The 14,356-nt window shown below is 42.7% G+C and overlaps 2 protein-coding genes across 10 annotated transcripts in view; one reads left to right on the top strand and one right to left on the bottom strand.

Annotated features, from left to right (window-relative positions):
- Nucleotides 1-14,356, top strand: part of LOC139577567 (ceramide kinase-like) — an 83,305-nt gene that overhangs the window by 35,009 nt on the left and 33,940 nt on the right. For 6 of the 9 annotated variants that reach the window (XM_071404663.1, XM_071404664.1, XM_071404671.1 and 3 more), the window contains one exon: nt 1,625-4,416. The exons of 2 other annotated variants lie outside the window; for them this stretch is intronic. In XM_071404663.1, the coding sequence (XP_071260764.1) occupies nt 1,625-1,736 (112 nt within the window). In that variant the 3' untranslated portion in view covers nt 1,737-4,416. One more of the 9 variants, XM_071404668.1, reaches the window with a different exon arrangement.
- LOC139577911 (general transcription factor II-I repeat domain-containing protein 2B-like) lies at nt 7,732-11,958 on the bottom strand. The gene is made up of 2 exons (XM_071405037.1): nt 9,922-11,958; nt 7,732-7,847 (listed from the first exon to the last, which is right to left on the bottom strand). The coding sequence occupies exons 1-2, from the start codon at nt 11,720-11,722 to the stop codon at nt 7,732-7,734; spliced, it is 1,917 nt and encodes a 638-aa protein (XP_071261138.1). The 5' UTR covers nt 11,723-11,958.

Here is a 14,356-nt window from a genome sequence, read left to right as displayed (position 1 = left end):
GCAGATGTTAATGCGAGTGTAGCGAAATGCTTGTGCTGCTAGTTCCGACAATGCAGTAATAACCAACGAGTAATCTAACCTAACAATTCCACAACTACTACCTTATACACACAAGTGTAAAGGGATAAAGAATATGTACATAAAGATATATGAATGAGTGATGGTACAGAACAGCATAGGCAAGATGCAGTAGATGGTATCGAATACAGTATAAACATATGAAATGACTAATGTAGGGTATGTAAACAAAGTGGCTAGTGATACATGTATTACATAAGATGCAGTAGATGATATAGAGTACAGTATATATACATATGCATATGAGATGAGTAATGTAGGGTATGTAAAAATTATTATATTAAGTGGCATTGTTTAAAACCTTTTAGGGATAGGGGGCAGCATTTTCACTTTTGGATGAATAGCGTGCCCAGAGTGAACTGCCTCCTACTCTGTCCCAGATGCTAATATATGCATATTATTATTACTATTGGATAGAAAACACTCTGAAGTTTCTAAAACTGTTTGAATTATGTCTGAGTATAACAGAACTCATAGGGCAGGCAAACTTCCAAACAGGAAGTGGAAATTCTGGGGCTGGTTGATTTTCAACTCATCGCCTTTTCACATCCCAGTAAGATATGGATCTGTTTGCACTTCCTACGCCTTCCACTAGATGTCAACAGTCAGTAGAACGTGGAATGAAGCGGGACTGGATGGCAGCTATTCGAGTCAGTGGTCTGGCAGAATGTCAGTTCCTGGTTACGCACATTACTCTTGATATCGCCTTGCGTTCCATTACTCTGTACACAAAAACGAATGCTCCGGTTGGAACGTTATTGGATATATATGATAATAACATCCTGAAGATTAATTCTCTACTTAGTTTGACCAGTTTATTCAACCTGGAATATAACTTGTTGAAGTTTTCGTCCGAGTTTGCCTGGACCAGCGCCAGCTTTTGGACATGTGAACTAAACGTGCTAGCAAAAGTAGCTAATTGGACACTAGTAATGGACATTATCGAACAAAACAACGATTTATTGCGGAACTAGGATTCCTTGCACTGCATTCTGATGAAAAATCATCAACGGTAAGGGAATATTTATGATGTAATTTCGTATTTCTGTTGACTCCAACATGGCGGAGAAATATTGTTACTTCTGAGCGCCGTCTCAGATTATTGCATGGTATGCTTTTTTCGTAAAGTAAAAAAAAAAAACTGACACAGCGGTTGCATTAAGAACCAGTGTATCTTTAATTATATGTAAAACATGTATCTTTCGTCAAAGTTTATGATGAGTATTTCTGTTTTATGACGTGGCTCTCTGTAATTACTTCGGATATTTTGGAGGCATTTCTGAACATGGCACCAATGTAAACCGACCATTAGCGGGAACGTGTGTCCTAGACAGGTTAAAGTGGCTAGTGATACATTTTTTTCATCAATTTCCAATAATGGAAACTCTATACTCACCCAAGCCAGTGTGTTCCCTTTTTATCTGAAAGGAACTTCAATGACACCAAACGCTGGCCTGTGACCCATTTTGTTGACAAACCCAAAAAAGGATATAACATATCATACTAAGTGGGTGATGTAGAACACAATTGTGCATTTCTCCACTAGGAGCTGTGGGGCCCTATCCATCACCCCTACGGACTTTGGTATGTGTGGTGCCAATGCAGCGCTGTGGGAAGTACAGTGTAAACGCAGCCACAGCATGGCAGAGGAGCCCTAATGAAGCCCAACACTGCATGACACAGATCAACTCTGTCTAGTAAGCTTTCTCAATACAAGTGTGATGAAGTTGCATTCTCCAGCACAAACACCCCCATTGTCCCTCAACACCACATACAGTTGAAGTCGGAAGTTTACATACACTTAGGTTGGAGTCATTAAAACTCGTTTTTCAACCACTCCACAAATTTCTTGTTAACAAACTATACTTTTGGCAAGTCAGTTAGGGGATCTATTTTGAGCATGACAAGTAATTTTACCAACAATTGTTTATTTCACTTATAATTCACTGTATCACAATTACAGTGGGTCAGAAGTTTACATACATTAAGTTGACTGTGCCTTTAACAGCTTGGAAAAATCCAGAAAATGATGTCATGCTTTAGAAGCTTCTGATAGGCTAATTGACATAATTTGAGTCAATTGGAGGTGTGGATACCTGTGGATGTATTTCAAGGCCTACCTTCGAACTCAGTGCCTCTTTGCTTGACATCATGGGAAAATGAAAAGAAATCAGCCAAGACCTCAGAAAAACAATTGTAGATCTCCACAAGTCTGGTTCATCCTTGGGAGCAATTTCAAAATGCCTGAAGGTACCCACGTTCATCTGTACAAACAATAGTATGCAAGTATAAACACCATGGGCCCACGCAGCCGTCATACCACTCAGGAAGGAGACGCGTTCTGTCTCCTAGAGATTAATGTACTTGTGTGCGAAAAGTGCAAATCAATTCCAGAACAACATTAAAGGACCCTGTGAAGATGCTGGAGGATACAGGTCCAAAAGTATCTATATCCACAGTAAAACGAGTCCTATATCAACATAACCTAAAGGCCGACCAGCAAGGAAGAAGCCACTGCTCCAAAACCTTCATAAAAAAGCTAGATTATAGTTTGCAACTGCACATGGGGACAAAGATCGTACTTTTTGGAGAAATGTTCTCTGGTCTGATGAAACAAAAATAGAACTGTTTGGCCATAACTACTAGAGGTCGACCGATTATGATTTTTCAATACCGATTATTGAAGGACAAAAAAAGCCGATATCGATTAATCGGCCGATTTATTTAAAAAAAAATATATTTTTTTTCTTTAAAAATATATATATATATATCACACACACATTTTTGTAATAATGACAATTGCAACAATACTGAATGAATAATGAACACTTTTATTTTAACTTAATATAATACATAAATACACACACGCACACAGCTCTGAAGTGACAATGATACTGAAGAGTCTGCTTAGGAGACAAATACTCAACTGTTTGAATAAAAATAGAGTTTACCTGTGATGAATGTTGAAAACAAAAACTTTACTTTCTATATGCAGGAAATCCTATTTTAATAATGGGCATGGTAAGAATTGACAACCAAAGTGCGAGTCATAATTCCCATGACACCTAGCAAAATCTGAAAAGCGGTTCCTTCATTTATTCCATAGGATATTTTTTAGATTCACTTAAAATAAGGTCTGTGTTTCGTGTAGGCTTACATCACTGTGCCAATTTTATAACTGTGTAGATATCCATAGGACAAGGTAACTCTGATCAATATTGGCTAAATATAAGCGAAGATTTAAAAAAAAAAAAAAAAGAAAGAAAAAAAAAATTGTATAGTGGATTTATGAAAATATGTTGACAAACGTTACCTTATCCTAGTGAGATTTACACGGGTATCAAAACGTTGAGGCGGTTTAAGCCTGCACGAAACACAGACCTTATTTGAAGTAGATCAAGACATTCTCTATGGAAGACATGAACGGTAAAATAACGAAGGAACCCCTTTCAAGTTCAGCCGCAAGTTATTACAGAAATTATAACGCGTCGACTATTTCTCTCTAAACCATATACCTTTGACTAATCCGGAAACTACCACCTCGAAAACAAAACGTTTATTCCGTTCCGTATTTTATCTAACGGGTGGCATCCATGAGTCTAAATATTCCTGTTACATTGCACAACCTTCAATGTTGTCATAATTACGTAAAATTCTGGCAAATTAGTTTGCAAAGAGCCAGGCGGCCCAAACTGTTGCATATACCCTGACTCTGCATGCAATGAACGCAAGAGAAATGACACAATTTCACCTGGTTAATATTGCCTGCTAACCTGGATTTCTTTTAGCTAAATATACAGGTTTAAAAATGTATACTTGTGTATTGATTTTAAGAAAGGCATTGATGTTTATGGTTAAGTACACATTGGAGCAATGACAGTCATTGATTGATTGTTTTTTATAAGATAAGTTTAATGCTAGCAAGCAACTTACCTTAGCTTACTGCATTCACTAACAGGCAGGCTCCTCGTGGAGTGCAATGTAATCAATGCAAGATTGGTTCCCCCGAGCTGACAAGGTTAAAAATCTGTCATTCTGCCTCGTTTAGGGGTTCCTAGGCCATCATTGAAAATAAGAATGTGTTCTTAACTGACTTGCCTAGTTAAATAAAGATTAAATAAAGGTGTAAAAAAAAATCGGCGCCCAAAAATACCGATTTCCGATTGTTATGAAAACTTGAAATCAGCCCCGAATAATCGGCCATTCCGATTAATCGGTCGACCTCTAATAACTACCATCGTTATGTTTGGAGAAAAAAGGGGGAAGCTTGCAAGCCGAAGAACACCATCCCAACCGTGAGGCACGGGGGTGGCAGCATCATGTTGTGGAGGTGCTTTGCTGCAGGAGGGACTGGTGGACCTCACAAAATAGATGGCATCATGAGGAAAGGAATATTATGTGGATATACAGAAGCAACATCTCAAGACATCAGTCAGGAAGTTAAAGCTTGGTCGCAAATGGGTCTTCCAGATGGACAACGACCCCAAGCATACTTCCAAAGTTGTGGCAAAATGGCTTAAGGACAACAAAGTCAAGATATTGGAGTGGCCATCACAAAGCCCTGACCTCAATCCCTTCGAAGATTTGTGGGCAGAACTGAAAAAGTGTGTGCGAGCAAGGAGGGTTACAAACCTGACTCAGTTACACCAGCTCTGTCAGGAGGAATGGGCCAAAATTCACCCAACTTATTGTGGGAAGCTGGTGGAAGCCTACCCAAAACGTTTGACCCAAGTTAAACAATTGAAAGGCATTGCTACCAAATACTAATTGAGTATATGTAAACTTCTGACCCACTGGGAATGGGTCAGAAGGGAAATAAAAGCTAAAATAAATAATTCTCTCTAGTATTATTCTGACATTTCACATTCTTAAAATAGTGTTGATCCTAACTGACCTAAAACAGGGAATTGTTACTCGGATTAAATGTCAGGAATTGTGAATACTGAATTTTAAATATATTTGGCTAAGGTGTATGTAAACTTCCGACTTCAACTGTACATAGCACTCTTTGTTCTATAGCGGTATCCATACACATTTAGATGCAGTGATCACAATATAGTGGCTATATCCAGGAAAGACAACGTTCCAAATTCTGGGCCTAAAATAGTGTATAAGAGATCATACAAAATCTTTTGCTGTGATTCTTATGTGGATAATGTTAAAAATATGTGTTGGTTTGATGTGAACAGTAAGGGGCATACAGATGCTGCACTTGATGAATTTATGACATTGCTTCTTCCAATTATTGATAAACATGCACCTGTTAAGAAACTGACTTTTAGAACTGTTAAGGCTCCATGGATTGATGAGGAATTTAAAAACTGTATGGTTGAAAGGGATGGGGAAAAAGGAGTGGCTAATAAGTCTGGCTGCACATCTGATTGGCTGACTTCCTGCAAATGTAGAAATTATGAGACTAAACTCAACAAAAAGAATCAGAAACCGTATTATGAAGCTAAGTTCAATAATATAAATAATGTAGGGGAAAAACTTTAGAGTACTTTAAATGAAATTATGGGCAGAAAGACAAATTCAACTCCATCTTTCATTGAATCAGATGGCTTATTCATCACAAAACCATTTGATGTTGCCAATCATTTAAATTATTATTTAATTGGCAAAGTGGGCAAACTTAAGCAGGAAATGCCAACAACAAGGGGCTCCCGAGTGGCGCAGCTGTCACGACTTCCACCGTAGGTAGTTCCTCTCCCTGTTCGGGCGGTGGTCGGCGTCGCCGGCCTACTCGCCATCACCGATCCTTTTTTCCTTTTGTGTTTGTTTTGTGTTTGGTTATTTCACACCTGGTTTCATTTGCCTTCATTTCTGTGTGTAGATATTTACCCTGTTGCCTGCCTAGGTTTGTGCGGGATTGTTTTATTTTGTGATGTAGCTCGGTGAGGTTGGGCCCTATTTTTTTGTTTCACGCATTGAATAAGAGTGTGTTATTTAGGAGCTTTGTTTGTTCCTCCGTGTGAGTAACGGGTGTCTCTGTTGTCGAGGGCGTTTGACTTTTGGATTGTGCCATACCTGTATTTGGTGGACTTGCCTATTAAAAGTACGCATCTCAGACATCTCTGCTCTCCTGCTCCTGACTCCTACCTCCTAACGCAACATGGTCACAGAATCCCGCACCAGATCGATGGAGTCAGCAGGAGCTGAACTCCCAACATCTATGGAGGAGCGCATTCAACACCACATGGCAGTGTTACACTGGCTGGGGTACCGCAATGGATCAGGTGATGGCGACGATGGAAAGATAGGAGAGAGGTGGCCTTTCTACACCTCCACCAGCCACACTCCAACCAGTACCACAACCCTCTCCTTCATTGCCTGGTCCCAGTGGTATTCGACTCTCACTCCCGAGGGAGTACGATGGGACGGCGGCCGGGTGGCAGGGGTTCTTACTCCAGATGGAGTTATACCTGGCAACCGTTCACCCGGCTCCTTCGGGAGGTGAGAGCGTGAACGCCCTTGTCTCCTGCCTCTCAGGCAAAGCCCTGAAGTGGGCCAACGTGGTATGGAACGATCCAGACTCAGCGAGGGACAACTACCCAGAGTTCACCCGCCGCTTTCGGGCCGTGTTCGACCACCCACCTGAGGGCCGAGCGACGGGTGAAAGGCTGTTCCATCTAAGGCAGGAGAAGAGGAGAGCACAGTACTTTGCCCTAGAGTTCCAGACCTTGACCGCTGGCGCGGGATGGAACAACATGGCCCTGATCGATCACTACAGGTGCAGTTTGCGCGAGGACGTCCGTAGGGAGCTAGCCTGTAGAGACACCACCCTCTGCTTGGACCAGCTGATAGACATGTCCATTCGTTTGGACAACTTGCTGGCGACCCACGGACGTCCGGATCGGGTCCTGTCAGTTTCATCCCCCAGCCCCTCCACTCCAATGCCCATGGAGCTAGGAGGTGCTGCAGCGAGGGTGACCGGAGGAGGAGCCCTTTCCTGTACCAGCTATGGTCGTAGAGGGAACACTGCTGACCGGTGCTGGAGGGGTCCTTCGGGGAGTCGAGATGTCAGGCCGAGCACTGCTCGGACACCCCAGGTGAGTCGGCACCAGGCTCACCCAGAGCCCCCCGTTGGTCACATGTATGTGTTAATTTCTTTTCCTGAATTTTCCCCTCATTCCCGGCATAAGGCGCTAGTAGATTCAGGTGCAGCAGGGAATTTTAATGTCTGCAATTTTGCACATAGTTTAGGGATCCCCTTTGTTCAGATTGATAAACCCTTCCCAGTGCACGCCTTAGATAGCCGACCATTAGGGTCAGGGCTAGTCACGGAGGCCACGGCTCCACTGGGCATGGTTACGCAGGAGGGTCATGAGGAGAGAATTAGTCTCTTCCTCGTTGATTCTCCTGCGTTTCCGGTGGTGCTGGGGATCCCCTGGTTGGCCCGTTACAACCCCAAGATTTCCTTGCAACAGAGGGCTCTAAAGGGGTAGTCAGAGGAGTGCTCAGGCAGGTGTGTAGGGGTTTCCCATCGGTGCAACGACGGTGGGAAGTCCAGAGCAAATCTCCACCGTGCGCATTCCCTCAGAATATGCCAATTTGGCTATCGCCTTCTGTAAAAAGGCGGCGACCCAATTACCACCTCATCGACGAGGGGATTGTGCAATAAATCTCCTGGTACTACGCTGCACTTTCCAGGAGTCACGTGTATCCCCTGTCACAGGAGGAGACGGTGGCTATGGAGACATATGTCTCTGAATCTCTGAAGCAGGTGTACATTCGGCCCTCCACATCACCTGCCTCCTCCAGTTTCTTTTCTGTGAAGGAGGGAGGTTTGCGTCCGTGCATTGACTATAGAGGTTTAAATTCCATCACGGTGGGGTAGTTTCCCGCTACCTCTCATTGCCACGGCGATTGAGTCATTTCACGGGACATGCTTTTTCACAAAACTGGATCTCAGGAGCGCGTATAACGTGGTGCGTATCTGGGAGGGAGATGAGTGGAAGACAGCGTTTAGTACCACATCCGGCCATTATGAGTACCTCGTCATGCCGTACGGCTTGAAGAATGCTCCAGCAGTCTTCCAATCTTTTGTAGACGAGATTCTCAGGGACCTGCACGGGCGGGTGTGGTGGATTATATCGATGACATTCTGGTCTATTCCGCTAAACGCGCCGCGCATGTGTCTCTGGTGCGCAAGGTACTTGGGTGACTGTTGGAGCATGACCTCTACGTCAAGGCTGAGAAATGCTTGATGAAAGGATGAATCTGATGTGGTTCTCTCACTATGAGATGAAAGGATGAGTCTGATGTGGTTCTCTCACTATGAGATGAAGGATGAGTCTGATGTGGTTCTCTCACTATGAGATGAAAGGATGAGTCTGATGTGGTTCTCTCACTATGAGATATGTTAGTATAGGATGGTTTGCTAGAGTGTAGACTACCTGTGTTGCTGCTGCCCTGACACACATGTGCAACTCCCGACTGAAGAAGGAGTGGACATGGGTCGGAGATGCAACCGCTCCTCTCTCTGTCTCTCTCTGCTGCGTGTAGTCCAACCAGACCGAGAATTGATGATGATGTAAATCAAGCGTTATCAAGTGTTAATCAAATGGTATGCTGCTGGGGCAGGACAGATGATATTTATACTAAGGTGCTCAGGCACAGGTAGACCCCTATCTGTACCACAAGGTTTCATTTCCAGTTTTTAGGACTACAAACGGGCGAGCTCTATGGCCACAACCACCTGTGACAATCTAAAGAGAGAACGAATGCTTTGAGTACAAAACTGTGGGTACATTAGAGACCATTTTTTCTGGCACGCTCAATCCTGTTAGCATATCTTTCAAGTCTAATGTGACAAAAAAAGTTGTGGAGAATCTAAGGCTGGTGGATGTTTTTTTGAAAGACTTTGCAAACCCTAAAAATATGTCAAATTGCAGAGGTCACTTCTTAGCAAGGAAAACTTTTCAGTTTTAACATTCTCCTCTCTTACCTATGCATTCTGCCTTTATTTTTTTTGCACACAAGGGGTTTCAAGGCTTTAGCTAAACGATTTTTCCCAGCTGCAAATATAGAGACATCTGAGAGAGAGAGAATTGGAAATAAACATCATCACTGTTATTTAGAGCCTAGTGCAGGCGTGTCAAACTCATTTTCACCGAGGGCCACATCAGCATAATGGCTGTCCTCAAAGGGCCAGATGTAACTTATAAATGTAATCGAATGTAATGTAAAATAAATGTAACTCCTCCTTAATGTTAAATAACTCATTATTTATTATAACTTATTCAAGTGACAATTACAGTTGCATAGAAAATATATGTTTGCTTGTAGCTCTAACATAAATCCTTTTACATTTTGTCAGCTTATGAAAACCCACATAACTCCATTAATGAAGGATCAAACTGTCCAAGTGAATAAAGAAAAATAACATAAAACTGAGCTGCAAAGAACATGTATGACACATGTAGCATTTTACAAAAAAAGGCTGCACACAGCCTTGCACCCAACTGATGGTTTGATGACAACAATTTGTCTGCATACACACATAAACCTGCAAACATTAAATAATTACTACAGCAGCTACACATAAATAATATAATCAACTAAAAATACCAAAATAAAGGTTGACTCAGTTCACAACTATATTGGTCAAGTTTTTCGGTTAGTCTTTGATGAGGAGATGCTGCCTGTCCTTGAACACACCAAGTGGATTCTCTCTCTACTATCGATTGATCATGTTCTGAAAATGATAAACACAAAACAAAATGCAAGCACAATCATTAAATTGCACACAGTTTAACTGTTCTTCTTCTTGGTTGAATTACATTTTATTATATTTTAATTAAGTTAAAAAAAAAAAAAATGCTTGCCTGTGTGTTTTCTGACCAGATGTCTGACACTGTTTTCCCGTTACCAGTGTGCCAATGTCTGGTTTTAGGTCCTGTGCTGAGGCAATGCGTAGAACAGCATGGAGGTTGTCATCCGTGAGGCGTGATCTGTGCTTGTTTTTGTTCAGATTCATTATGGAAAAAAACTGTTCGCACAGATAGGTGCTCCCAAACATGGACAGAACACGGGCAGCATGAAGTCGAAGCTGTGGCATCAAACCAGGAGGCAGCAGACGGTAAAAGTCCTGGATTGTAGCATCCTGAAACTTTGCTCTCAGGCCACTGTCGCTTTGAAGCTCAATTAGCTCCATCTGAAGGTGTTGGGGTGCAGTGCAGACATCGGTGGTGAAAGGATTGGCAAAGATGTCAAAGCCAGACTGTTGTGCTCTGAAGTCAGAGAAGCGCCGATCAAACTCAGTCTTTAACCAGCTCAGTTTGGTAGCCAACTGAGCACATGAAAAAGTCTCGGGAAATGAGGCTGACATGCTCTGACAAACAGGAAAGTGAACAAGATTGTCCTGTTTCACTTGCCACATCCATAAGTCCAATTTACGCTGGAAAGCCGTGATCGTGTCGGACATCTGCGTGATGACTTGTTTGCGTCCCTGCAGCTTCTGATTCAGCTGGGCGAGATGGTCGGTTATGTCACACAACACAGCAAAGTCACACATCCACTTTGGATCTGATAGTTCAGACATGAGTTTTCCTTTACTCTGCATAAAAAGAGCAATGTCTTTCCTGAGCTCGAAAAATCGCTTGAGGACTTTGCTCCTACTCAGCCACCGCACTTCTGTATGGTACAGCACATCCCCGTGTTCCGAGCCCATCTCCAGCAAAAACTGCTGGAACTGACGGTGATTCAGGCCACGCGCCCGAATGAAGTTCACTGTTTTCATGACTGTGGTCACAATGTCCTCCATCCCCAGCACCTTCCCACACAAAGTTTCTTGATGGATAATGCAATGATACGTTATCAAAGGCGTGTGACAGTTCATTTTTTGCATTTTCCCCTTCATTAGTCCAACCAAGCCCACTTTTCCTCCACACATTGCCGGTGCACCGTCTGTAGTTAATCCTACCAAGTTTTCCCACTGCAATGCATTTTTACTTACGGACTTCTCTACCGCATCAAAAATGTTCTGTCCCGTCGTGGTCCCATGCATTGCAGCCACATCCAACAGCTCCTCAGTGATAGAGAGGTCCGACTTTACGCCTCTAATAAAAATTGATAACTGCGCTGTATCCGTGTTATCTGTGCTTTCATCAACAGCTAATGAAAAAGCTGTGTAGCTGCGTGTCTCCTCGGCCAGCTGTGTTGTAAGATTTTCTGCTAGTTCCTTCACTCGGTCGGCGATGGTGTCTCTTGATAAACGGACATTTTTAAAAGTCTGTAACTGGTCGGGACACACCTGCTCACAGACCTTCAGCATGCACTGCTTCAAAAACGCTCCCTCTGAAAAAGACTTGGAAGCGTGGGCGATTTCTTCAGCCACAATGAAGCTAGCTTTCACCGCGGCCTCGTTTTTGGCTGTGGATTTCATGAACAAACTCTGCTGCGACCGCAGTTTGCCTTTTAATTCTTGGGCAATTTGTTGCTTTTCTTGAAGGCTAGCTTTAGCGTACTTAGCTCCGTGTTTGGTGTCAAAATGTCGACGCAGATTGTACTCTTTGACAACCGACACCGCCTCGTAACACAAAAGACATACCGGTCTTTCTCCTTGAAGCACAAACAAGTATTCGCCTTCCCATCTTTCTTGAAACAGTCTTCCGTCTGCATCAACTTTTCTCTTTCTGGACATTTTGGGATCATTATTTATATCTCAATTCCACTCGTTGGCATGGACACTGCCGTGGCTAGCGTAGTCGAAAGGCATTGTGGGAATGTAGTTTTTGGTCAAAGCACGCTCTTAATTTATTTTTTGGTATTTATTTTTAGACACTCAAAACTTTTAAGCTCTCGCGGGCCACATAAAATGACCTGGCGGGCCACATCTGGCCCGCGGGCCTTGAGTTTGACACATGTGGACTAGTGTGTTAATCAAATGGTATGCTTCTGGGGCAGTACTGTTGATATTTAAACTAAGGTGCTCAGGCACAGGTAGACCCTTATCTGTACCACAAGGTTTCATTTCCAGTGTTTAGCACTACAAACTGGCGAGCTCTATGGCCACAACCATCTGTGACAATCTAAAGAGAGAACAAATGCTTTGAGTACAAAACTGTGGGTACATTAGAGACCATTTTCTCTGGCAGGCTCAATTCTGTTAGCATATCTTTCAAGTCTAATGTGACAAAAAAAGTTGTGGAGAATCTAAGGCTGGTGATTGTTTTTTTGAAAGACTTTGCAAACCCTAAAAATATTTGTCAAATTGCAGAGGTCACTTCTTAGCAAGGAAAACTTATCAGTTTTAACATTCTCCTCTCTTACCTATGCATTCTGCCTTCATTTTTTTGGACACAAGGGGTTTCAAGACTTTAGCCAAACAATTTTTCCCAGCTGCAAATATAGAGACATCTGAGAGAGAGAGAGAATTGGAAATAAACATCATCGCTGTTATTTAGAGCCTAGTGTGTCTCAGTTGGTATTTCATGGTGCTTGCAACACCAGGGTTGTGTTTTCGATTCCCACAGGGGGCCAGTATAGTCGCTCTGAATAAGAGCATCTGCTCTATGACTAAAATGTAAATGTTAAATGTAAAAAGACAGCTCTACTGGTTATAGCATGGTCCTCCAACCCTCCTGACCTTTACACTTAGCTGGCTGTTCCTGACGAGACCTCTGAAGGACCTCTATCTCTGTCTTCTCTTGGTTCATTCCCCCACTTTTGTCAGGTCACTTTCACCTTTGACCTTTACTGGCTGATATGTCTGAGGGTTCTGAGTCTTTCCCTCCGCTGCAGCCCTCTGCTCTTGGTTTATCTTTCCAATCTTTTCTCTTGAGATCTCTCCATCAATCCTATCTGTATTCGGTAATGGTGTAACTGTGTAATCTTTGTTTTGTCTTTTCTTCTCATTGTTCTCTTTCCACTTTTGCCATGAATTCATCGTCTCTATCATAGTCACTCTCTGACCAGTCTGTGTCAATGTCCAGGTCCTGTTCACCTTTGACCTTTGTTGTTGCCATAATGCTGCACCCCTCTTTCTTACCTTTGCACTGCTGGGTCTGCTGAGTCTGAGCACCAGCTGAAAAGATGGATACATCTTCCGGGGGAGAGAGGTGGGCAAGGGAAAAGATAGATAAACATACTGAGGGAATTCATGCTCACTTCACAATCTGAACTTCTCCTTATCAGCTAGTGGTCTCTCTCTCTCTCTCTCTCTCTCTCTCTCTCTCACCTTTGCATTTTGCTGGCTGGACCTTTTTCTTCTCTTGGTTTATGTCGTCTCTCTCAGCTGTATTTCCATCATGTTGGAGTTGTGTACACGCTTTCTTTTCCTCAATGTCCACTCTCCACTTTGTAAATTCGTCTTTACCTATGTACTCATTGTCACTATCCATTGTTCCCTCACTATCATAGTCACTCTCTGAGCAGTCAATGTCCAGGTCCTGTTCACCTTTGACCTTTGCTGCCTGGTCTGTCTGAGTGTCGTTAGTCTTTCCTTCAATTGCTAGTTGATCCTCACCTGGGCCCTGAGTCTTAACCGTTGCCGCTGCGAAAATTGAAAAATCTGAAAGAGATGACAAAGGTGTGAAAAGGTAAGTGTCATTGATATCAGTGGAGTTCACTACATTTAATGACAGATCAGTGATAATTTACATATGCTGTCAAACAACTGTATTTTTTACCTTTGCACGTTTCCGATTGGTCTTCCTGAGGATGCTGAGTCTCCCTCTGCTCCAGCAAGTATCCTGTCCTCCTTCTCCTCCTGACTCTCTAACTGTCCTTTGTCCTTTTGGTCATCCTTTTCTTTCTCTTGGTTGGATTTGACACCTCTGTGTCTTGGCTTTGACCCGCTTTTCTCTCACCCTCCTCTCTCTTTGTGTTGTTTTGTCTTTCTCAACGTTGTTGTCCGTATTGTCTTTGTCAACCATGCCTTCATGTTTGGTTTCCCACTCTTATCATCATCACATTCACTTCTTATCACATTTCTTCCTGTTCTCTCATCACTCTCAATATCTGTCTTTTCTTCAACCTCCTCCTCATCCGTTTCCTTTATTTCTTCACTAATGTCCTCAGTGTCACTGTCGATTATTTCCTCAATCTCGCTGTAGTCACTCTCTGACCAGTCTATATCACCTGCCAGGTCGTTTTGAACTTTGACTTTTGCTGGTTGATCATTCTGACAGTAATTTGTAGCTACCTTCTCCTCAACAAGCATATTTTTATGTCCAGTTTTGCTATCGTCAGTCTTCGGACATTTATGCATTCCAAAGTGAAATTCCCAAACATCCAAGGCTGTCTTTTTTAGCTCTTTCATCCTCACTGTGTCTTC

The sequence above is a fragment of the Salvelinus alpinus genome, chromosome 6, assembly GCF_045679555.1.
Source record: "Salvelinus alpinus chromosome 6, SLU_Salpinus.1, whole genome shotgun sequence".
Taxonomy (NCBI): Eukaryota; Metazoa; Chordata; class Actinopteri; order Salmoniformes; family Salmonidae; genus Salvelinus; species Salvelinus alpinus.
The sequence above is the reverse complement of the archived record's forward strand: the minus strand, read 5'-3'. Positions and strand labels throughout refer to the sequence as shown.